Source organism: Pteropus medius, unplaced genomic scaffold, assembly GCF_902729225.1.
Source record: "Pteropus medius unplaced genomic scaffold, Ma_sr-lr_union100, whole genome shotgun sequence".
NCBI classification, from domain to species: Eukaryota; Metazoa; Chordata; class Mammalia; order Chiroptera; family Pteropodidae; genus Pteropus; species Pteropus medius.
The window spans coordinates 20,285,602-20,311,016 of NW_024349801.1; the positions used below are offsets into that span (position 1 = coordinate 20,285,602).

Sequence of the window (25,415 nt, forward strand, 5' to 3'; positions counted from 1 at the left end):
ACACATTAAAATTATACATCACAACAAAGTGGGATTCCTGGAATATAAGAATGATTCAACTTTATAAAAATCAATGTAATACACATTATCAGAATAAAGGACAAAAACTACGATTATCACAACTGATATAGAAAAAGCATTTGACAAAATCCAACCTTTTCACAATAAAAAACACAAACTAGGAATAGAAGGAAATTACTCCAATATAAAGGCCAAATATGAAAATCCACAGCTAATATCATATCCAATGGTGAAAAACTTAAAGCTTTCCCTCTAAGAGCTTGCCTAAGGTAAACTGAGTATATATTTAAATTCGCATATGACGGCAATATTCATCCAGAAAATATCTGCATTTTTTAAAGCTTGTGAGTCCAGATGAAATCAATGAATAGGTCACTGGGCAAGCAGAAGTCCAGATATTAATAGAACTGGCTCTGTACAAAACAAGAACAGAAGACAGAAAATTTAAAGGAACAATGGTTTTACATTTGATAGGTAAAAAGGTAAGTTCTTGGACAAAGGAAAGATGATGTATTGTTATTGTAAAGCAAATACATTCAAAGGGGGTTCCTCTGTGTAGTCCATAGCTTCCACATATATCTTATACAAGTTTTGAAATATAGTCATGTGCCGTATAACACCTCAGTCAATGACATATACCACATATAAAACAGTGGTATACCATATAGCCTAGTTGTGTAGTGGGCTATACCATTTAGGTTTGTGTAAGTGCACTGTGATGTTCGCACAATGAAATCGCCAAACAATGCATCTCTCAGAACGTATCCCTGCCTGTTAAGTGGCACATAGCTATATAAAATAAAGCCTTATTCCACTTAATTATGTGAAGGTTAAGTCAAAAAGATTTTTGTGTGGAGACAAAGAACCTTTTTCTTTTAAGCCTTTTAGCCTAACATAGTTTAAACTATAGCCACAATTCATAGATGCTGAAAAGTGGAACTAGATAAAAATTCTGCTAGTAATTTTCATTACCTAAAGAGTTAAACAGGAGCCACATCTGCTGGCCATGTTTTATTTGTTCTTTCTCTTCAAACGAGATAACCAAAGATACAGACAGTATTCAATAAAATAAAATAGATGAAACAAATTCTAAGAGACTTTGATGCCACATGCTACATTTAACCTAATTTTATTCATGCTTGCCTTATGATGGGGAAGAGATCATTCAGTAAAAACATACAGTAAAAACAAAATATGTCTTATCATGTACAACTTTTAAACTACAATAATGATGTACCTTAATTATTTCCATGCACACAAGTCTAACATTACAGTTTTTTTTTTAAAAAATAAACACAATTGAGACTTCTAGGAGCATTTTATAATAAAGTAATTCCTAATTTTTCTTTGTAGATAGATCAAGCACCTCCAAAATACAAATTCCTATACACAGTGAGCGCTTTACTTAAAATGAATACTTAAGTAAATTAAGTACGTGGACAGCCTTAGGATAAGCTGACATTATATATTCAGCTGAGTAGGCAACAAACCATAGTGCCAAATGGAAAAAGTGTATTTGCAAATAAATTTCAAAAACTAAGTTAACTTTTTATAATTAAATACAGAAAATATACTGATTTGCTAAAATAAATAAGATGTGATGTAGTTAACACTTCACTATAAAGAATGCATACCAGAACATTTATAAATGGTGAGTGAATCTTATTAAGAATAGTTTACTACAATAAACGCTGGCTAAATAGAAGTGCATATTGTGAAGCACTATGGGTGGTATATGTTTTGCCACATACTTTTGTTACCTTGAGGTAGATAACACATGTGTACCAAATTCGGCATTCATTTTCAGTTGCTGCTGGTATCATGTGTTTTAAGAAATGTGTACAGTATGAAAAACTTGAAAATACTCATGAATGAAAAATGTTTTAGGAAAAAAATAGATATTTTCATGCAATTATGTACAGTCTCACTGTGTAAATTTCAAGGCAAGATTTTTGTTTCCTGTAAAACAGATCATTGTTCTATGAGAATGTTTTTTTACTTGTCTTAGTGCATTTCTTTTGTCTCCTCCTGCATTGCATTTTTTGCTCTATTCTTTATCTTTGTGTGCAAACGACATGCCAGTTAAAATGAAAACCATCTCACATGTAGAAAAAAAGTCTGGATTTTAAAAACCAAGAACTAATAAAATCCTTTCTAAATGACACCATCTGATTCAAGTAAAAAATGACTTAAACACTAGTAATAAAAAAGACAAACACATTTCATGAAGAATACAAAGAAAAATGTCTGCTGAGTGTTTTAGTTCAGATGTTTCAGAATGCTGCTGTATGTTTTATGAGGAATCTGAGGGGAAGATTTCATAGCGGAAGGTGTTAATGTGGCCTGTATTGACTTAAGTGGTGACCCAACTGGACTGTGAAACTGCGGGATACCTATGGATTCAAGCTGCTTGTTAAAGAGGAACTCCCCACTGTTATTCAGAAATCCTTCCTCATTTCCTCTCTCCCCAAGCTTCCCATCCTCTACAGGCTCAGTTTCTAGCATTTCAGTATCTTCTTTCCTGCTAAAGAACTTGTCCAAGTAACTGGTATAAGTGTTTTCCTTCTCAATTTGCTCATCCTTCCTTACCTCACAACAAAACTGATTTATGAGAAAACAGTCCTCCCCACTACCCACAAACTGGCTATCCCAAGAAGATTGATACAAGGCTTCTAATTGAGCCAAATTTGCCATTCCTTTTTCCTGTTTTTCTCGGCTTACTGACTTTGATATCAAAGTTTTCAATTCTAGTTGGGACACTGAGCTATTCAAATCATTTAATTTATCAACAACATCAGTAGGCTCATGTTGTGAACTAAGCTGAATAGTTCCTGCAATAAAGGAATCAAAGTCAAACCCCTGGTTCTTTTCCCTTTCTTTTTCAGCCAGTTGCTGTGATGCTTCCTCTAGAGCTATCTGGGCTTTAACCAATCCGTTCCTTTCACATTTTGACTTGCCTTTCTTATCTGATTTTTCTTTGCTTTGTTCTTTCCAATTGGAAAGATCTATAATAAGCTTGGGTTCATAGTAATGGTTAACTTCACTCTCTCTCCAAACTAAGTTATCTAAGTATGATGAGGACCTCATTTTGTAGTTACAAGTATGGCTACACTCCAGATCACAATATTTGTTTTCATGATGATCTGGGTACTGCCAACAAGGCTCAGTAGAGTAATTGGTATCGAAAGCAGGATCCTCCAAATACTTTTCACGATCTCCATCCAAATATTTTCGAGGATCAACTTGTACTTCTTCTTCATCAGTGACATCAGACAGAGCTCTTGGGTCAAGCTGAACTTCATCAATATCAAAGTTGTTATGTATAGGCCAATCATGCTCTGAAAATTGGCAATCGTGGTACCTGAAAAAAATCAATGTATTAGTGTGAGTCCAGGCATATGATTTCATTTTCAAATTCACTGAGTGCCCTGTACATGAAAGCATCGTGATAAGGTCTATGAGGGAATAACAGGAGTCTAAGTCATGAGCCTTCCCTGACCTCCAGGAACTTATAATCTTGATAGATAGGTAAGATGTGTTGCTATATAAAATATGAGACAATACTTAGTAATTACCAATGAAGTATTTAATTATCATAAAACTCTGAGTCCTAAATTGGTCATAAATAAGATCAATTATCATTTCACGCTCATTTCTTTTCTCTATTTTTCACCCACCTCAAACATTAACTTCAGACAAACATCTGAATGGCTGACAAGTCTATAGTTTAATTCCAACACAGTTTCACACACTGTGAAAACACTCTTTATGGCCACAACATACAGATCTACTGGTAACAAGCAGACTAGAAAAAGAGTAAGAACTCATCATCATGAATTGGGGGGCGGAGAGACCCTCTCCACGTGTATGTGCTACTGAATGCAATATTTTCTTACTGACACATCACAGGAAGGTGAACATACCATGCCCAAGTAGAGGCGGATTGAGACACATACATGAAAATGATTGGGGAACAGGAAGAAAGGAACAGAAAAGAGATTAGATGGCTTAACTAAGTATGGCAGAAAATGAAGAGACTGGAAGACATTTGGGTATATGTGAAAAGAACTGTATGTAGGTGGTACAAATGTTCATGTGGAGAAAAAAGGTGGATGGCAGATGGAGGAACACACCTTTACAAACAAAGCCACATTTTAAGAGAAAAAAATGCAATGAGTAGACAAACTAATTTCAACATTAACTACTTCTTTATTGTTATTATTAATTGGCAATCACTTTTCTTTTAAACTCAGAAATATATGAAATCTTGAAGTTTTAAGATTGTCATTAGTGATTCCCAAACCTGGCTAAACATCAAAATCACCTGAAGATTTTACGTAATACTGATTCATTATTATATGCTACCACTTGACTGTGAAACGGAATGATATCCAAATTTCACCAGAAATTCAGAAATCCTAAAAATAGGTTGAGGGAAGAAATTTTTTAAAAAATGTATACCATCATCCATCTTGATGTATTATACTGTTCAGACTAGAAAAGTTCCTTACACTGAACCTATGATAAGCATCCCAAAATTAATTTTGTCATAAGAAAAAGATACTTGAATATAACATATACCATGAATCAAAAATAATTTATATCCTAAGACATAATGGAGTCTATGTAAAAGTTTGAAAACACTTACGAAGATACCTTACTGAATAAAGTTTAGATTTCTCATCTAACATCTTAAAAAAATTTGTTACATTCATAAAGCAATAGTTTAAAATGGCTTAGACCTCCAACCTTCAACCCTCACATTTAAAGGACCTTATCATTTTATTAACTAAACATGTCTTAATGGCTTTGAAAATGTTTCAAAGTAGAATTTAACTTTATCCTAACTGGTAACTATTAAATACTTAAATTACATAAAAGCTATTCAAAGATGTTAATAAGTTTAGCAGAAACCCAAAGATACCATGACTAAATTTTTAAGAATTCTACATTGTTTTATATGTAATTTTTTTTAAAAAAGCTCACTGCATTAGTTTCTTGAAAATACAATAAATGATATTTTTCTAATGTAGAATCTGTTTACCTTTCCCAGTTATAAATGTGACTATGAGTTTCATCCATAAGCAAAATATCATCAACTTCATCTTCAATATGAAAAGGATGACTTGATATTGGCTCATCCATTGGAAAAGAATATATACTCATGTAAGGATGGGAAAGCGCTTCTTCTGCTGTCAACCGATCCATGGGGCTAAATGTCAAAATTTGTTCCAGGAAATCCAGTGCTGCAAAAGAAAGAGATAAAACACCTTCACTAAACTGGAGGTCTACATACTCATAAAGGGAAAAAAGGGGACTAAACAAGTAAAAGGTAAATTAGTTTTTGTCAGAGAAAAAAAACTAGCTTACCTGATTTATAGGTTAAAAAGAAAAAACATTTATTCAATAAACATAGTAAAAATTTAAAATGCATCCCAATCTCATTTTATGGTCAGTTATAAAAGAAAAGGAATCTATTAATTTGAACCACACGAAACTTTCATTTTTGTCAGTCATAAATGGTCAAATAATAGCAATTTCATGTGGCTCAAGCTAATACATAGGTCCTAATCTCAGCTCTGCAACAAGAATTACCAGGTTACTTAAACTTGCTGAACTTGTTTCTTCATGAATAAAAAGGATATATATAGATAATATATAAAGTGTAAAAATTTGAAAACATAGTGTCTAGTGCTTAATAAAAAGCCCTTTCCTTTCCCCTTTCCTTCCCTCATCTCACTAACTGTTATACTAATTGATTCATCTCTGTTCACGCCAATCTCATGCCAGCATATCACAGAATGCACCTGATCATTTTAGAGCTCTGGTGGAGCTACCATACCCCTAATTCTTCCCACTAACTCAGAATGCTGGGCCTTTCTAAGCTACTTACCTAGCCTGAATCACACTATCACAAGCCTAAAGCTTGCCCTTACACAACCACACATTCGTATACCTTATGATTTATACCAATCTTCAACTCTGAATCATTTCCACCATCTACTGTACCTGCTCCCTAGCCATAAGTACTTACTAAATGAAAGCTAGACGCAAAACCACATATATATAGCTCACTACAAATTCATACTGTAGAATTTCAACTTGGCTTTTGCTATTGCTCAGCAATGTTCCACACTACCTCTTTATGCTTTCAATCTTTTCTATCACTCTCAACAGATAAACCCACTTCACATTTATCTCAATTCCTACTTCTTCACTATGATCTATCACACATCCTCATGGTCTTACCTTCTGTCTCAAAGAAAAAGATAGCCTTTCTCTCTAAAACTGAGCTATAGTCTTTAAAAGACCCTATTCACATTATCTCATTCAATCCTCAAGTCAGTCCAATAAAGACTAAAGAGAAGAAACCTAAGGCTCATTGCTACTCAAACCCTTCAGGGACCCAAAGCTGAAGTTCCTTCTTGTGTTCCCGCCTCTTTTTCCCACTCCTCTCTATTATATTACCTAATATATGAAGTCATTTTACAGTACATCAAGTTGTTCTTAGTTCTCCTGCAAAAAAGTCAGTCTTAATTAGCCCAGGGCCCAAGTGTTTCAAGGCGCAGAGTTATGGATGGGTGAACCAGCGAAATCACCATCCTCAAAGGGAAGGAGGAGACAGATCCAACTACACAAGAGGGAGCATTTGGGAACTGTAGGCTGCAGATGAAAAGAGTCAGAAATAAGAAGTTGGCCAGGCTGAGCTCCCAAGTATATGCATACATAGCATATTTCCATCACTATAGATAGTTCTACTGGACAGGACTGCTCTAGAAGAAATTAGTCTATCCACAACAATAGTGTTGAAGTATGCTATGATATGCAAATATGTGGTAAACTATAGAGAAAGGGAAGAGAAGAGGTAAGTATGAAAGGAAATGAAAAAGAGGGTATTCATTCAAAAGTATTAACCAGAGTAAGGTTCCGAGTAGTCTTAATGTGGTAATTCATATGTACTTTATCTTGTTTGCTTTTTTCCTCTGAAAATCATGAACAGAGTATGAGAACATATATTATTCTTACTAAGTCCCCAATGCCTCAGAATGTGCTCTGCCCAAAAATAAAACTCCAATTTTAATCAAGAAGAAACAGGTGTAGAGTATATGTATGTAGCAAATCTTTAGTCAGGAATTTAAACACTCCACATTGCACTTGTATGTGAGCACAGTTCTGCCACTTGGAAATACCAAAGATCTTTGCCCAATGGTTAATTTGATGAATCCATTATCAAAGACATTTACTCAACACATTATGAATAAACCCAGCCATAAGCCAAATATTCAGGTTGGATTATTGCTGACTAAGACATGATCCCCATCCTAATTAGGGTAGGAAAAAAGAAGATTCAAGTTTAGCTAGATTAAAAATGCTTCAACAGCAATGTTCTATATTTCTAACTTGTCTTTTTTGATAAGCAGGGTCATACCTGTAGAGAGTTTTAAAGATACGAACATTCGCCCTGCTTCCCACCTCATTTCTGAGTTCTGATTGAATAGTCTGTATTTTTGAAGAGCTCGCACAGACAACTCTGAAGGACAGTCAGGTGCTATGTGGCGGCTTTCAGGTATGACAAGGGATGTCATGACAGTGACTACCAGGTTAGGAGCAAGAGAGCCAGCAATGCAATCTGATTGTGAAGATAGACTGGAAGACTGGTTAGGAATGTGAAACTACCAAAGAAGTAGCCTGCAAAACCTGTTGAAATTAAATATAGCTGTTTCTTTTTTATTTAGGCATTTAACTATATGAGTTTGAAGCATATTTGGGGGGTGCCATCCAGTGCCTATTTCTCAAAACATTCGCTACTTTAAAACACTTTGACACACACTCACCTGAACCACATATAATGATCAGAGTTGGTGATAAGAATAATGAATGTGTAATTCAGAGAAAGTTTAGATGTTTAGTAAACTATATACCCCTAACTTTTTGATTTGTGAGAACTTTAAAATGTTGACAATGAGGTATCTTACTATAGTATAATTCTTAAAGATATAAGGCACAATCAACTTTTAAAAAGATATTTTTCATGTATAATGCTCTTAAAAATGTTATTACAGACAACTACAAGATTTTTTTAAATCTTATTTATATCAACAAATCTAAAGATATGTCATTCTATTTTGAGACATAAAATTAACTGCTTTAGTGGTCAAAGTTTTGATTCTAAGTTCCTACTATTTTCAAGCTTGTACAAACTCTCACATTAGCAGCTGATACTCCTAACACCAATCCACAAACTTATATAATGTTTGCTCATAAGGAGCTTTACTCTTTCCTCTACCTCCTCTTTACCCTGAAGTCTTTGCTCTCCCAACCCTCTGCCCAATTAAATTCACTCTTTCATATATAAATCACATTCATACTCATACCCACACTTATTTATCATATAACCCTCACAAAACTCCATTCCAGCTTCATGAGAGCCAGTGATTCAATATGTTCGTCTTTGATAGACAATCAAAGATGTAAGCTGGAAAGCAGATGAAGTTAGAACCAAGAGAGAGGAGTACACTTTTTGGAATCTTAAAAATTATTCAGAGGAGCAAAGAAAGATCCCAGCCTAAGAGCCAGGCCAAAAAAGTGAAAGTGAGAGTTTAAGTTTTAGGTAAACCTTAAGTGTCTAAAGACTATTTGGGAGAAAGCTGCACATCTGATAAAAAACTAAAGCTTCCCTACATAGATCCTTACACACACACACTCACACACACACACAATTACATGATGGTTTTTCTTGAGTCACAATACCTTCTCGACTAATTCCTGGAAGCAGCTGAGTTAAAGGTTTGTGTGGCTCAGTCATGTCATTTCTAATGTAAACTGGAATTACGTTGAGAAGCTCCTGACGATCTTCCTCATGTACAACAGGAATAGATTCTAAAATCAGCTGCATCTGTTCAAGTTCATGTGCACCTGAGTGAGGTTAAAAAAACACCAAATATAACATAAATAAACACATTCCTCAATGTTTAATTCTCCAGCAATAAATATTCTAAAGCTAAAGAAATTAACTTAAATATTGTAATGACCACTGGGAGGAAATGGTTTTAGCTGAATCATTTAATCGGCAGGTTTCACTGTTTTTAAATATCACCAATCTTTTCAAAAAGCCTATCTACTCCAATTTCTACTCACTGATCTATTTAGTTTTAGCTCTTTATTTCCATAAAAAATTGACTGTTTAAGTTTGGCCTCATATTAAGGTATTACAAAGAAGTGAGGAAAAAAACCCCAACAAACTGGGATTCAAGAGACCTGGATTCTAATCTTAGTGGTACCACTAACTAAACGGTAATAACTTTGAAAATACTTAACATGGTGATGACTTGATCTCATCATAAAAAAAAAAAATGGAGGGCTGGGTTAGATTTGTGAAACAAAAATTTTTTATTTATGTGTTAGGCTCAGTTAGCATTTCAAGACCATTATTATATGAGAGGAAATTTTAGGCTAAAGGGGCAACCAAAAAAAATTCAGTTTACTCTTCCACTAATTTCTAGAAATTCATTCAACATTCAATTTTTTGAGTGCCTACTTTAAGCAAGGCTCTTTAGAGTACAGCTGAGAAACCAAACAGTCCAAATCTCCACCTTCATGGAGCTTATGATATAGTGAAGGAAGACAGAAAATAATTGTAAACATTTATGTCAAATGGTGACAAATGCTACGAAGAAAAACAGAGTAAGCTAAAAGGGACAGAGACAACTGTTGGGAGCAGGGCTGTTAATATATACAAAATGACCAAGAAGGCCTCACAGAGAAGCTGAAAGTTAAGGAAACTAGGGAAGGGAGTTCTTATGGAGGAAAAGAGTTCCAGGAAGATGGAAAAAGGCCCAAAGCCCCAAGGAGAGAGTGGGCTTGGTGTGTTCAAGAAACAACAATAAGTCAAGTGTAGCTGAAGTAAAGTGGCTAGGGGGAAGTAACAGAAGATGAGGTCAAAGTGGTACCACAACACAAAGAGCATACTTTATCCTGAACTAGATGAGAAGCCATTAGTTTTGAACAGAGAAATGACATGATCTGACTTGTTTTCAGAGAACAACTATGGCTGCCATGTGGTAACCAGACTACGAATAGCAAATTGAAGCAGGAAAGCCAGTCAGAAGGTCCTGCATTAAAACAGAAGACACATAACAGTTGAGTGAACTGGAGTGAGAGGGACAGTGATAGAGATAATAACAAGCAGTTAGATTCTGGATATATTTTGAAAGAAAAGCTCACAGTATCCATATTGACAAAAATAAAAGATGATGCTAAGATTTTGACCTGAGCAATTAAAAAGTAGATCTGGTTTACTCTGATGAAGACAGCAGAAAGAAAAAGTAAGAGGGAGAACTATCAGGAGTTCACTTTTGGATAGGTTAAATTTGGGAAACTATTTGGGAGCCAATGGATATATTACACAGTACCAAAAAACATGGCTAGGACACTTCCGGTAGGTTAAATAGACACAAATTTCCAATGCATATTTAGTTCTTGCAATTTATTGCTCTGTTCATTTGAGGCCTATATATAATAAACACTTAGATCTCTCTTGTGCTGCTTTTACAACCTACCAATAAAGAATTAGAAGGAAACTACGACTTTCGAATAATTTCACAATTCTCATTAATTAAATGTTTAAAGTTTACATGGGTTTAAAATCAAAATTATGTTATTTAGAAGTGGTTTTTATCCAATTCTTTTTATTGCTATATGTAATGTCTGATTATGCCAAGTGAACATTTAAAAATAAATTACCTTTGTATAATCAATACAGCAATAAATTTTGACCCCGTTTCATACAACTTAAAGTATGATCTATTTTAAATTAAACAAATTAAATTTTTGTTGCTTGCTTTGGTAGCACATATATTGAAATTAAATTTTTGTTTTCCTAATAAAATATTTATTGTGGTAGCTTTAAAATATGTCCACAAATGCTTTGATATTCTTCCCTTCAAAGGATGGAATCCAATTCCCCTCCCCTTGAGTGTGAGGTACACTTAGTGACTTGCTTCTAAGACATAAAATAAAGCTGAAGTAATAGTGTCACTTTTGAGTCTAGGTCACAAAAAGATATTTTGCATTTATGGTAAACTGATTTTTGACAACGGGGTGTGGTCAAGGCAATTCAGTGGAGAAGGAATAATCTTTTCCACAATGGTGCTGGAATAACTGGATATCCACATGCAAAAGAATGATGTTGGACCTCTACTTCACACCACACATAACGATTAACTCAAAACAGATCACAGACCTAAATTTAAAAACTAAAACTATAAAACTCTTAGGAGTTAGGCAATGGTTTCATAGATATGACACCAAAAGCAGAAATGACAAAAGGAAAAATAGATAAATTTGATTTCATCAGAATTAAAATCTTCTGTTTCAAAAAATAGCAGAAGAAAATGAAAAGATAACCTAGAGTGGGAGAAAATATGTGCAAATCATGTATCTGATAAATGATTTGTATCCAGAATATGTAAAGAACTCTTACACCTCAATTATAAAAAGATAAACCAATTAAAAAATAGGCAATGGATCTGGATAGATATTTCTCCAAAGATATGGCCAATAAACACATGCACAACATCATCAGTCATTAGGGAAATACAATTCAAAATCACAATGATATACTACTTTATATCGCTACTTCATATGCAAAAAGACAGACACAATAAGACAGACTACATTTTAAATAAGTGTTAGTGAGAATGTGGAGAAACTGGAACTCTCACATATTGCTATTAGGAATGTAAAGTGGTACAACCCCTTTGGAAGATGGTGTGGCATTTTTTCAGAGAGTTAAAGTGTTATTATATGACACTGCTAATGGTTACAAGGTATCTTTTAAGAACAAAAATATTCTAAAATTAGTTGGTTATACAATTCTGTGAGTATACTAAAAAAATTGAACTGTACATTTTAAATGGGTAAATTATATAGTATGTGAAGTATATCTTGATAGAACTTTTTTTAGAAAAGATATTCCTTGCTCTCTTTTGGATCATTCATTCTTCTAGGGGAAGCCAGCTGGCATATGGTGAAGACTCTTAAAAGGTCCTATGGAGAAGCCCACATGGTGAGATACTGAGGCCTCCTGCTAATAGTCATGTCAGTTAGGTAGAAGTAGATCCTCCTACCCCAGGCAAGTGTTAACAGCCCCAATTAACACTTGACTAAGCGAATCTCAGCTAGAACTACCTAGTTAGTAAAGCCACTCCCAAATTCCTGACCCAAAGAAACTGTGATATAGTAGTTTTGTTGTATAAGTCACTAAGTTTTGAGGTGATTTATCACACAGCAACAAATAATAATTTATATATGCTGGAAGGTACTTGAATATCAGGAATATAACCTCCAATTACAGTATTGTTCCTCAGAAAAAATTCGAATCACTTAACGATTTAGTTTCCAGGAATCACTGGTATGTCCTCATAGTCTTCTAACTTGAAATACAATCACTATCATACATCATAGAAGAAATTTCAGATAAATTTAGGGGAAAAATTACAAAAGATTGGTTAATACTATGTAAGCTAGTGCTGCAACAAGTATCAGCATTAAACAAAGAATTTTAAGGACATTTATGAATACCATCCTTTTGTCAACAGCACTCTCCTATGCACTCTAAGCTTTCTCTTATTAATCCTTTTGTAAGCAGATCCTGCTCCATTCCTTTCCTTCTGCTCTTAGTACAAACTGGAGTGCTGAGGGGACCACTCTAATAAGACTAGTTAGAAAAAAAGGACAAAAGAGAAAAAACCTAAACTACCATCACATCACTTCTCTAAAAATATCTTCAGTATCCTACTATTTCCTAGTTTTTCAAATGGAAACTCCTCTGCCTACTTTCTAAGTATTCTGGCCCCATCTTAACTAGTCATAAATATCTTCATTATTATTTGATACCTTGCTTCCATCAAACTTTTCTTACTGATTTATGAAAACACCAAGCTCATTCCCTTATTTTTATAGACACCCTTAAGTAGATACTACTTCTCTCTCTTCGTTAAAATTCTTCACTATCCTTATGTAGTGAAAAATCCTTTGACTCCTTTATACCTTCCGTTCCAGCCATCACTGATGTAGTCTCTAGCTTCTCAAGTGTATAGCTTACAGTCTATACTAATTTTATACAAACTCATATTTTGCTTTATGATACTTGGTGTTTTTTGTGGATTATTCATCTCTTCTCATCTTGACTAAATTCTCTCTCACATATCTTTAGAATCCCTTATAACACCAAATTCAGCAAAAAATGACTTGTTTGGTTGTTTCTGAAAGATCACAGCAGTCAGGCTACAGGATATGGCAGTTCAAACAACAGGGGTGATTGGGAGGTGGGCAAAGAAAGAATTAATGGATTTTCAATGGAAGCTAAAAAATTTCACCAGGAAGTAACAATTAGTGACAGAAATAAGCAATCAGGTATCAGTTAACACAGATGACCAACAAGTATTATGGAACTACAAAACACAAAATTACATTTAAGAAATAAGATGATACAAAAGAACACTAGAATTCTAATTTTACTGAGTGAACAATTCAGTGAATATGTGAATAAGTTTTCTCATTTTTTTAAATGTTAAAAACATTTTATCTTTTCATTTTAATAGTCCAGACTATAATAAATTATTTTAAAACTTACATAAATCTTGCTTCACAGATACAAGCAAAATTATTTCTCTTTGGGATATTTTTTTTTACACATATTTTAAATTTCTAACCTGCAAAGAGGGTTTTACCAGTCAGCATTTCAGCAAAGATGCAGCCTGCAGCCCACATGTCAATGGCTTTAGTATAATTATTAGGAGAAAGTAAAAGACGTGGAGATCTGTACCATTTAGTAACCAATCCTTCAGAAAGATGACCCTGAAAAACAAAAACATACTTTAGTTTTTTATTTTAGCTGAAGAACAGTACATAAAACTTGACTCATTAAAGATTCCTTGATCCACCAAAACACAAAACAAAACAAAAAGAACCCACCATAATTGTGGAATCCTAAAACAATACTGTTATTTCTATGCCTATTTTCAAGGCTCTTGCACCTTTGAGGCTGAAAAGAGGTTAAACTCCCCCTGGGGTATACCACCTAAAAGATGTTCACATGAAGTCTGCAGACCAAGATATACTATAAGAATCTAGCGCTGATTCTACACCACACATTCAAAGCATGTGTCAGAAGAGGAGCTATTTTTCACTTCAAATCTTAAAGAGCAGTTATGCCTCAAATCAATAAAAGGTAGAGAAAAACACCAGAGACTCTACTTATAAACCAATGCTAACCTCATCACTGACAACCCAGGGGACCTGGCTCTACTATACATCCCATTCCTAATCAATTTTACTACTTTACATTTATAAAGCATTTGACTAAAACAGTTATACATATATTGCCTTATTTCATCCTCAAAACAACCGAGAAATTCTGAATGCAGATATTAACTCCATCTTACGGGGCAATAACAGACTAAGGAATCTGCTTCAGGTCATATAGCTTAGTTAGATGTAGAAATGAACTCAATTTTAGATAGTGTAACTCTGAGTTCAGTGCTATCCACAATACTTCACACTGTTACTGATAAAGAGGATGTGGTCATCCATTTCAGTACTCAATTTCTGTGTTAAAGGTTTTTTGGTTTTTGGGGGTTTTTTTGGTAAGTTATACTTAATGTGAGCTGATGCTGTGAATGAAAAGATTTGTTTATTTTAGACATATGCTATGGGAAGCCCAACAAGCAGGGCTCCTAGGGGTTCTTTATAACCAAAGCAGGTCCACTTTTATATTTTAAACATCAGGGTCCTGCACACCACTTCCTTTGAAAACTACAAGACTGTGGTTTGGCTAGGAAAATATTAACACCTTGTACAAAGGCAAGTTGTTATCCAAGTTATTATGAATCCTTTTGGTTATCTGTACTGCCTATTTTATATTTACATGAATTTAAATTTCAAACTAAATTAAGTTTGCCTATATAAGGCATAAACTGAATAGAACAGACTCAAAGGGACAAAAGAAGACCTAAAAGGTGAAATAGCATACCCTTACCTTCAGATAGGACAACATTTCTGCCCTAAACATATAAGACTATATCGTACTTTTAATTAGGGAGAATTTCAGTTATAATAAATAACAGTACACTTTTAGGAATTTGTGTATAAATAGGATCCCACCAGACCTTCATTTCAAACACAAGGAGATTATGAATGAAGGTAGACCTGTATCAGAAAAAAAGGGTACTATTAAAGTTCAATACAATTAACTAAAAATTCTGCCACAATATATAAAAGAACGACAAGGAACTACAAGGACTTATTCCTAATGATGTACATCAGTAAAGGTCTACCTCAGCTGGCTTTCCACATACCTTATGGGAATAATGGGGATCCATGATCCGCGCAAGACCAAAGTCACCTATCTTCAGCACCAAGTCTTCAGTATTAATGAAAAGATTAGCTGGTTTGAGATCTCTGTGCAGTACGTTTGCAGAATGAATATATTTGAGCCCACGTAGCAGCTGATACATGAAAAGCCGGGCATGCTCTTCCAGTAAAGGGCCCTGCTCCAGCACATTAGCCAAGTCTGTCTCCATGTACTCCTGAACAATGTAAACACTGTTCAGTTCGGTAAGAGAGCCCACATCATCTGTTAACTGGCTTCCACTAGGACCAAGAATTTCAAACACTTTCACAATGTTATCATGGTCAAGTCTTCTAATAATTTTGATTTCACGTAGAGCATGTTTAACACTCTGGGGATCAGTAAGGACAATTTTCTTGATGGCTACTCTTTTGTCACAGTCATTGTCTACAGCAGAAAAAACCAAGCCATTGCCTCCACAACCCAATGGTTTTAAGTCCATATATCTAGAGCCCAGATCAAAACCATGAATGTTCATGAGACTTTCAAATTTCTCTGCCATTTTGAAACCCTTACTATTGCCTTTTCCTTTCGAATTGTTGAACTTGTGTAAACAAGGAAGAAAACTGGCATCAAAAGGAAAGATCTTTCAAAAAGGGAGAAGAAAAATAATTTTGCTTCCACAGCAAGATGGTTTCTTGATGTTCATTGCATATGCCAACCAGGCCTGTTGAGTTCCCCTTAGATTTAAAGCTCAAAAAGCTCTCCTCATATTGAGAATTAAAAAGATTGCAGTACTCATAGTTCAAGAAAGGGGCAGCAACTCTGCAGACATTTAAAGAAAACACTCAAGAAACTCAAACGGAATGAAATGACATACTATGCACTCAGATTTACTGTGCTAAACGATTTAACATTTAACAAAAATGTGAATAAATATGCACACGACAGGCTTCTATGAACATTCTCCTCACAGTGCAGATACATTCAGTGTTGGACTGGTCCTGAGCAGCATCATTCTAAGGTGCTGGTAAGCACTATTTCCGTTTCGCTTCTTTTCTTCCTTGGTTGCTGTATATTTCAACAGGAAGCCCTGGCAGCTGTTAGTTAACAGAAGATGTCTTTTGTTAGTGATCAGGTGGCTCCAGCTCACCACAATCACAATCAAAGCTACCGTCCATCTTACTCCGATACAACCTGGGGGATGAGAAAAAAGAAAGAAAAGAGTCACCACTGTAGGAAATGCTCTTTTCTTCATCTCTGTAAAATGACACGAGTTGGGCATTTAGCTATGAATTACAACTGGTTTAATAAACTTACTTATTTATAGTCACTAAATGGAAAAATTACCTACCATCAATCAAAAATAGCTATCCATATTGTAAACAATTCACATGTATCAGCTCAGACTCCAGATCCCACCATATTAGATTCTTTAATAATATTTAGGTTCATTACGTAATATTATTTCTTAAGTACCCATAAGCAAAGGAAGAAAATTTCATAATATTTCTACGGAATTCTTTAGAATTTTTGAAGGGTAAAACATGAGAAACATAAAAGAATAAATAAATAGCATACCTATGACTTGGCAATTTTTCTTCAAGGAATATTCCCTATGAAAATGCTTAAAAATTGACATACCAATGCTCATTTTTGTTTTGTAAAGGCAAATATTAAAAATAGCCAAACTTTCAACAACATCAGAATAAATGAGTTATAATCATTTAGTGGACTACTACACAGTAGTGAAAATGAAGAGAGATGGTTGAAATAACCAAACATACACTACATTTAAAAAGCAAACTGCAGACAGAAGAGTCCATGCTGAAATCAGTTATATCAAGGTCATAAACATACAAAATAATGCTATATTATGTAGCAAAAGTAGAAAAAACATGAGAAATTCATGATAATAATTTCCTTAAGGAATGAAGAAAGGGATAAGGATCAGGGTGGGGTTACATAGCATGCTTCAACTATATCTTTAATGTGTTATTTTTTAAAAACTGAAGTATGACAAATTATTAGAATCTTATATAGCTAGGCAGTATTTATCTGAAGAGCTCATTATAGGAAAGACAGCCCAATAAATAAGCAAAACACACAGATGTCAGATGGCATTAAGTGATGTAGAAAAAAATAAAACAGACAAAGGGGACAGGAAGGGTGGTTACAGAATGCCTCTCTGATAAAGTGGTTTTGGAGCAAGGCTCTAAAGGATGAAGTTAAGGGAGTGGATATGCCTTAGGGATGCTTGGTGGGAGTTACTATCCAGGCAGAGGGGCAAGCAGTAAGGGTGAACTTGAGTACCATGTCTGAGAAACAACTAGGAGGCCAATGTAGTAACTCATTTTAATGTATATGCAAGTAATACAGCCTAACCCTTAAGTGGAAAGGCTTCCTGTTGCTGACTTTTCATCTTAAAGCTGTTGTAGGTATATATACAGTGTTATTTTCTGAATGGGTCTGAAGGGATTGGACATGGGACAGGTATAATATTCCTTTACTCACAGGGCAATGAGAAACTATCAGTGTATGAAATAAAGCAGCCCATTCTGAACATGAAGGTGTGACAAATTTCATTCACCTTCAGGTGTGGCTTAAGAGAACAGCTAGGGCTCTCAAACACATCGCTGTTTCACAATAGTAAAGCTTTTATTCAATAGGGAAATCTGCCTTTATTGCCTGCCTGCATCATAGCCCTACATACTTCACATATGGAAATACAAGATTCTAAAAAATATAAGGTAACAGCTCTTGCCTCAACCTGAGCAAATCTTTAATTGTGAGAAATCAACAAACGTGGAAATGTGTGAAAGAGAAATCAATGATACTCAGAGGCTAAGTACATAAATGATTCTTATAGCAACATAAGAATTGATACTATCCTTGAGTTATTTTAGTAAATATGAACACTTCTTGTATCTGTTTAATATTGTAAAGGACAATAATAGCATAATACCTTTCTTTGTCTTACTACAATATAGTTTCTTCTTTTTGCAAGTTTTTGTCTGCTTCTCAAAAATCAGAAAAAAAGACTTCTAAAAATTCTGTAGTTTATCCATCTGTTTGTAGTAAAACATTTAAAAGTTAAAGTATGCAAATAAACTTTTGAATTAAAAAAATAGTTCAAAAATTTAAAGGGCTTTAATATAGTGTATCCCGTCAATTTTTTCTATTTTGTATACATGTTAATACTTCTTGTTCCCCATCAAAAATCCTAGAACAGTATTTTTCAAAGGTTCCTGTATTTCTGAAGTTTTACATTTCTAGCCCTCACCTGAAATAAAATGGTTGTTCATATCTCCTACCTTTTTGCCCTAATGTAGGCAATTCCTTAAAGTTCAGTTAAGTTTTTGATAAATGTACATTTTTAAGTCAGTTCTACAGACTTGACATAAGAACAGTAAAATCTCTAAGTACTCTCTTCACTGAAGCTTCTAGTTCATTAACAGAGCAGTCAGTCAAGCACAAATAATGCTTTTTCAAAAACGACATTAGTACTTGACAGAATAGCACTATAGTAGGAACTGCAGCCAGATTATTATAGAAAGCCATGAGAATGAAAGATTTCTACTCAAAACCCCCCATCCACATCTGCCCTTTAAATTTTAGCGAGACCAGGAAGCATCACAGACCAGAAACAAGTAAAAGGATGCAAATGCCTCTTCAGAAATCTGTGACTGATCAGCACCTTACAGGCGCAGAGTGGGTAAAATTTCATCTTAAGGAAAGCTGGAGCTTGTGCCTAGGCTGAGAACTGCAGAGTCCTCATTATAGATTCAGATGATAACTATATTGAAAGCCCTGAACAGACTTTTCACAAATATGAGGCCATTCTAAAGGGAGAAGGTAATATCAACAAAACTGCTTCCAATAGACAGTGAGGATTGCACTAATAAAAACTCTGGGGAAAAAAGAAAAAAGAATCCATTATTTACAATAGTAGTGTTTGCCCAGTGACCTGCCTCATTACTCAGTATTCTTCGGAGTCCTTCAATATCCATTAGACCAAAAGCTATTGGAGCAACTTTTCATCCAGGAGCTTGGAAAGCTGGAGGTAATGTTATACTTTTGAATGATAAAATAGATCCAGTAATGTTTCTAATTCAGTCACACTCCATTCAGAGCAAGTGTTTGCTAATTATATATTATATATCTGTCAATATACTAGGGATCTAGGATAAAATGGTTAAGTAAAAACAGACTTGAGCCCTACCCTCATGGAGTTTACAGTATGGTTGGAGACAAACAATTAAACAAAAAAAAAAAAAACCAGGAAAAAAGGGGATGCAAAGGGGACAAATGGTACAAAGGAATGGTGTAGGATGCTATGAGAGCATACACACTGGGGGATCTGACCTAATTAGGGAAGTTAGAATGTGTGCCTCTAGGAGCCATAAAAAAGCAGAGAATTCCCACGCTCACTCTTAGTGACCATGAAAATAGCTTCCTCCTTATTACTTTGACCATTATGACAGTTATTTTCTAAATCCAGATCCCTCCATCCACCCCATCTTTCACATCAATCATGGAGCTCCATTGGCCTGACTAAAGTATGCAGGTACAACTCAACTGGACCAGTAGATTACTGGTCAGGGCATCCTCCATCCACATCGACCTCTACATATGTCTCACTTACACCATTTTCTCTACCGTCTTTCATGTTTAACTTTATAAAAGCAAAGTTCAAGGCTTAGACTGAAGAAAGATATGGGGTTCCATATTCCTTCTGTACTTTCCACACACTTCAAGGGAGGAAAAGGAAAACTAAGACAGGATAGTAATTTAAAATAACCCGTCCCAGCATTTTTCCAATTTCTCTACCTCCAAATTTTACTCATTCCTATCAGCCTCAGTGCTGATATTGTACTGCTTAGAGGTCATTACATTTTAATTAGCTGAGTCAATGTTGTTTAGTTTTTAACAACAATTTGGTGAATAAAGTGAAATACAGAGCATGATTTTTAAAAATGAAGTTGGCTTATGCTTTCCCTGTGGTCGTCTTTCAGTGATTCACCATAACCTGGAAGTAAAAGCTCTTTATATAGCCCAGGCTGGGTACCAGCTTTCTATGTTTATAAAACAGTTCCCTGAAAATACATTAGCCACAACTGTCTTCCCTAATGCATTAGCCACAACTGTCTTCCCTAAATTATCTCCTGCTTTCTGTCATTTAGCATATCTCCCCACCAAAAGAAATATAAGTACTCTGAGTTAAGCCTAATTATATGAAGTAAAGTTATAAAATGCAAAAGAAATAAATAAAAGACAGTAGAATAATTTCACAATGTCCCATCCCCTCCTACCCCTACTCTATAGAAACTGAATTTTCTTTGTCTTCTTATCTAGTAAGAACTTGGCCTGTGTCAGAAAGGGAGTCTGAATGTGTAAAACAAGTTTGAGAGGAGAGCCTTAAACATAAAGGTTACTTTTCTGGTTTCCTCTTCCATCTTCCACTTTGCAGCTTCTCAGGTTAAATTCTGACAACGGTCATCTGACCTGATCACATTCACTGACAGTTCTCGTCTTCTACTTCCTCAACAGCTCTTGCCTATTTTGCACTTCTCCAAGACCAAGTGAGTAATTTGAGTTAACTGGAATCCAGACAGCCCCTCATCTTCTCAGCCAAAACCCAGCTGCTTTTGGACAGACTGGAAAGGTTATGCTCCACTTATGTTCACCTAGGACTGTCTCCTAACCCTGGCACACAAATTCACCCTTCTCTAAATCATGCCTCAAGCTCTCATCAAAGCTACTAAGTTTTTAAGGCAGAGAAGGCCAAAGGCTACAGCTTAAATGCTTGCCCATATGCATTCTTGACAAAGCCCTTGCCCCTAATGTAAGGTGGCCCTAAGAGTTATCCCTCTCAGGATCTGGACCTCAAGGAGGCCCAGAGTGCAAAATAGTGTGAGTGAATGATCTTAGGAACCTGGGGTGGGAGGGAGGACCTTAAAACTAAAACACCAAAACCTAACAGGCTTTGCCTACTACCAGTAACTACTGTTAGCTTCAGGGACAAACTTTCAAAGACAGATTTACATAGCTTCAAACACTGTATCCAATTTAAAAACAAAAACCAAAAAAACCTACTTTTGCATTCCCAACTTCTGTTCTTAAACTGTCTTAACCTTTTCCTAAATACATATTAACATCCGGGACTTTCATTTGCCTTTGACTTTAAAAAGCCATTATAAAATAAATGCCATTGTGTTACATTTCGTTTCTATTTACTCTTGGGTATCCATATTGGAATGTCAGAACTTTACAGACCAGATAAACTAATCAAACAATCTCTAAAGATCCTTCTAATTCTAAAAGTCTCTAATCTATGAAAGCACAATACAAGTCTTTTACTTCACTGACTTTTATTCCCAAGCACTTATTATGGTGGTATACCCGGAACAGGGGAAATGTGATTGAAATTGCTGTATACTAAACATTATAAAAACACAATGCCTTTGACAAATTTATGGCTAAAATTTTAAAAATAATAATAACTCTTCATTCCCTCTATCTTCCTCCTGCCCAAGCCCTCATTTCTGACTCTTCTCCCAACATTAAGGAAACACTGGAGCAAATACACAAGCAGTAAACATGTAGGTAGCCTCCCTCTTCAAGTACCTTTGGACAGCTGAGGATTCCAACATGATGAGAATTAATACAAATTTCTGTAGCAGTCAGGATAGATTAGTAATGAATAATCCCAAAATCCCAGTGACTTAAAAAAACAGTTTTAAGTCTTGCTCATGTAACAAGTTTCACATTATCTGTCATCCAAGCTGTCAAAGTAGCTACCTTCGCTACCATTTCCACTCACTGTGTCAGAGAGAAAGTGAGAATATTTCACTGGTACCTAAAGCTTCCATCTAAAAATGACAGACTTTGCTTCTATTTATATTTTATTAACCTTTGTTAACACCATTGCACCTACTTCAAGGGAGGTGAGAAATGTAATCCCAACATGGTCCCAAAAGCAGAGAGAACCAAGATGTTTTAAAAAGTTTTGACTAAAACAGCTTTAATTCTTCCATCCATCCATTACTTTTATTCAACAAAACCTTACTGAGTGTATATCATATGCCAGGCCTTGTTTTAGAAATTAAGGTATACCAGGGGTCAAAACAGTTTTTAAAAAAAGAAATCCACCTAACCTCATGGAGTGCATACTCCTAGAGCATTATAGTGGATTCCTCCCTGTCCCACTAACATTTGTTCTTTCTTTTCTAACAGTATTCTCCTTCCCTTGTCTTTTTCATCTTTCCCAATCTAATGAATCTCTATTCTTCAGATCTACTCTTCATCTACCACGGCACCATTCCCCTCACCTTTGTTGTAGCTCTATTTTAAAATGAAAGATTTGGGATGAAGTAGTTTTACTGACGTTTTCTGAGCTTAGTACCTCATACTTAGTAGGCACATTAAAAACTATACTGAATGAATTAATGTAAATAGCATATTCTACTTGATATTAGGAAGTTTTAGAGAAGACAAACCCTACTCTCAACTTTTTCAGAATCTGACCTATCATGAAGCAACATCAGTGATGACTCCTAGATATGGTGCTTCCCAGGCATTCTCCCAGGAGCCTCACTCTATGGTGAACATATAGGTCTGCCAAAACATGAAGAAAGCAATTGATTTCAACCCACTGAAGAAACAAAAACACTTCAGTTTTGTTACAGCTCCTGTTGTTTTGTTGAGGTAGTGGGGAGGGATTGTGACACTGAAATAATGTCTTATATAATCAGACAAGCAGGGTTCTATAAAAAGTCCTATCATTTCATGTAATACCAAGAAGATATCATGAAGATATGCAAGACCTTAACATTACTGATTTTACTATTCTTCAGTCCATCCCAGCAGGGTCTATGGCATCTAGCACCACAGCTTTACAGAGTGCATATCCAATATAATTGCTATAATTTTTGAGCTAACCCTGGTGAGGGTCTAAAGAAGGCTACATTGTGCAAGACCATATGAAATATTTCTGGACTCTGATCAAACAGAGAAAACTACATGCTTAGTTGGAGAGTACCCAGTTTTTAAAAACTGATTCAGAAAGGCATATAACTTTTCTGGAATATCGTTCCTCCTTTGTTTCTCATTTTCTCCAGACCCAAACAAAGCTCGCAAGATACAAAGAAGAGTATAAGTTTCCTATCAGATTCACACTAGAGTTTGGCACTTTGAAAAATTCCTGTCTGCTTTCACTAAGCCCATATTAAAAGGGGAAAAAAAAAACCGTGAGTTAGAGATCTGATGTTTAGTCCAGATCTGTAACTAATAAGCTCGCAAACAAAGCATTTCGCATTTCTAGGTCTCAGTTCCTCATCAGGTAAACAATGTAGCTAAACTATATGATCTCTATAGTTTCTTCTAGCTCTAAAATTTTATAATTATAATGAGAGGCTCAGGATTTCCATTTGCAATTAGAATGCAGAAAAGTGCAAGACACTATTACTCTCACCCTTTAAGCCATGACAAGATAGATAAGCTACAAAATCATAGTTTTAAAAAAAATCAAAAAACTAAGGATGCAAAGAAAACTAAATAAATTAAATTCCAGAAAATGGCAAGCCCTTCATAAGAGCAGAGACCACAGCTATTCTCATTCCTAGCAAAGTGGCAGAACAAAGAATTTTCCACTAACAAGATTAAGAAGAAACCAGCCAAATTTATAACCAACTTGAAAAGCTACATGTGGATTCAGATAACAGATTATAATTCAGAGAAGGCCCAGTTACAAGCCCTAACTGCCAACTCTTTCCTCCATGCATCCTCACTGAGTGCAAAAGTCTAAGGACAAGACAGGAAAAATGAGAATCTCAGCATAAGGGCCTCTACCATGTCCAAGCTGCCCTCTGAAAGTGGGGGACAAGGAAGCATAAGATAAACAAACCCTTCTGAAGCATTCTGAGACTAAGGCAAAGAAATAAGGCAAAACATGGGGTAAAGAAAACCTGAGATAGGACTAGAAAGCAAAAGAAAACGTGTAAGCAGTCCGAAGAGCTGGCAGCTAGGCTGAAAAGCAGAGAGCCTCAAGGCTCAGAAAGATGGTAGGGTAGAAGTATATAAAAAGATAATGGACAAAAACTTTCCAAAACTGATAAAGGACAACACACAGACCCAGAAGTTCAATGAACCAGAAGCAGGATAAACACAAAGAAATCTATATCTAGGCATATCACAGTTGAACTGTTGAAAAGGGGTGTGGATAACGCTTAAGAGCAACCAGAGAAAAGAGAAAAAGTATAAACTAGGGAAGGAACAATAGGAATAATGGCTGACAGAGCACTAGAAACAGTAAAAGTGAGAAGACAACAGAACATCATCTTTCAAGCACCAAAAGAAAAAAGAAACTATCAACTCGAAATTTTTTATCTAGGCAAATATATTCCAAAAATTAAGATGAAATAAAGACATTTTCGAAGAGACAAAAGCAGAAAGAATTTGTCTCCAGTAGACTTTCACTATAAGAAATACTAAAAGAAGTTCTTTAGGCTGAAGAAAAATGACACCAAATGGAGTCCCAGATCTACAGAAGGAACAAAATCCCAAGAATGGGTAAAGGGAAAACGTAAAAGGCCTTTAAAAAAAAATCTATCTGCATGTTTAAATATCTCTAAGAGACTTATTTTGTAAGACAAAAATAATGTATCATGGGTTTAATGCAAACGTAAAAGCAAAATACAAGACAATAAGTGCACGAAGGGCCAGAAAAGGGTAAAATTAATCATGTAATGGGTAAGGTTTAAAATATCAGTGAAATAGCTTATATTATTTAAAAGAGACTGATAACTAATGAAAGTCTCATGGGTCATTTCTAAACACCTGTTTTGATCATTATGCTTACTTAAAAACATGTCCATCAATGGAGAGTAAAGGGAAGGGAAAAGAGAAAACTAAATAAATCACCAATAGTAAGTAATGACTTATTTTGCCAAGCAGTTGTGTACTTTTACAACAATAATACAAACAGATTAACAAACCACAGACTCAGTGACAATTCCAAAGGAAATGGAAATTAACATGTTAA

General features: G+C 35.1%; 1 protein-coding gene across 3 annotated transcripts in view; it reads right to left on the minus strand.

The window, feature by feature from the left end:
• Positions 1–1,019: 1,019 nt before the first annotated feature.
• The window catches only part of MAPK6 (mitogen-activated protein kinase 6), a 32,286-nt gene continuing 7,890 nt past the window's right edge, over positions 1,020–25,415 (minus strand). For 2 of the 3 annotated variants that reach the window (XM_039889030.1, XM_039889031.1), the window contains exons 2-6: positions 15,381–16,570; positions 13,737–13,881; positions 8,773–8,937; positions 5,066–5,267; positions 1,020–3,382 (exon numbers count right to left, since the gene is read on the minus strand). In XM_039889030.1, coding sequence (XP_039744964.1) covers positions 2,281–3,382; positions 5,066–5,267; positions 8,773–8,937; positions 13,737–13,881; positions 15,381–15,935 — 2,169 coding nt within the window. In that variant the 5' untranslated portion in view covers positions 15,936–16,570 and the 3' untranslated portion in view covers positions 1,020–2,280. Of the gene's footprint in view, positions 3,383–5,065; positions 5,268–8,772; positions 8,938–13,731; positions 13,882–15,380; positions 16,571–25,415 lie in introns of those variants that run through there. The other variant, XM_039889032.1, reaches the window with a different exon arrangement.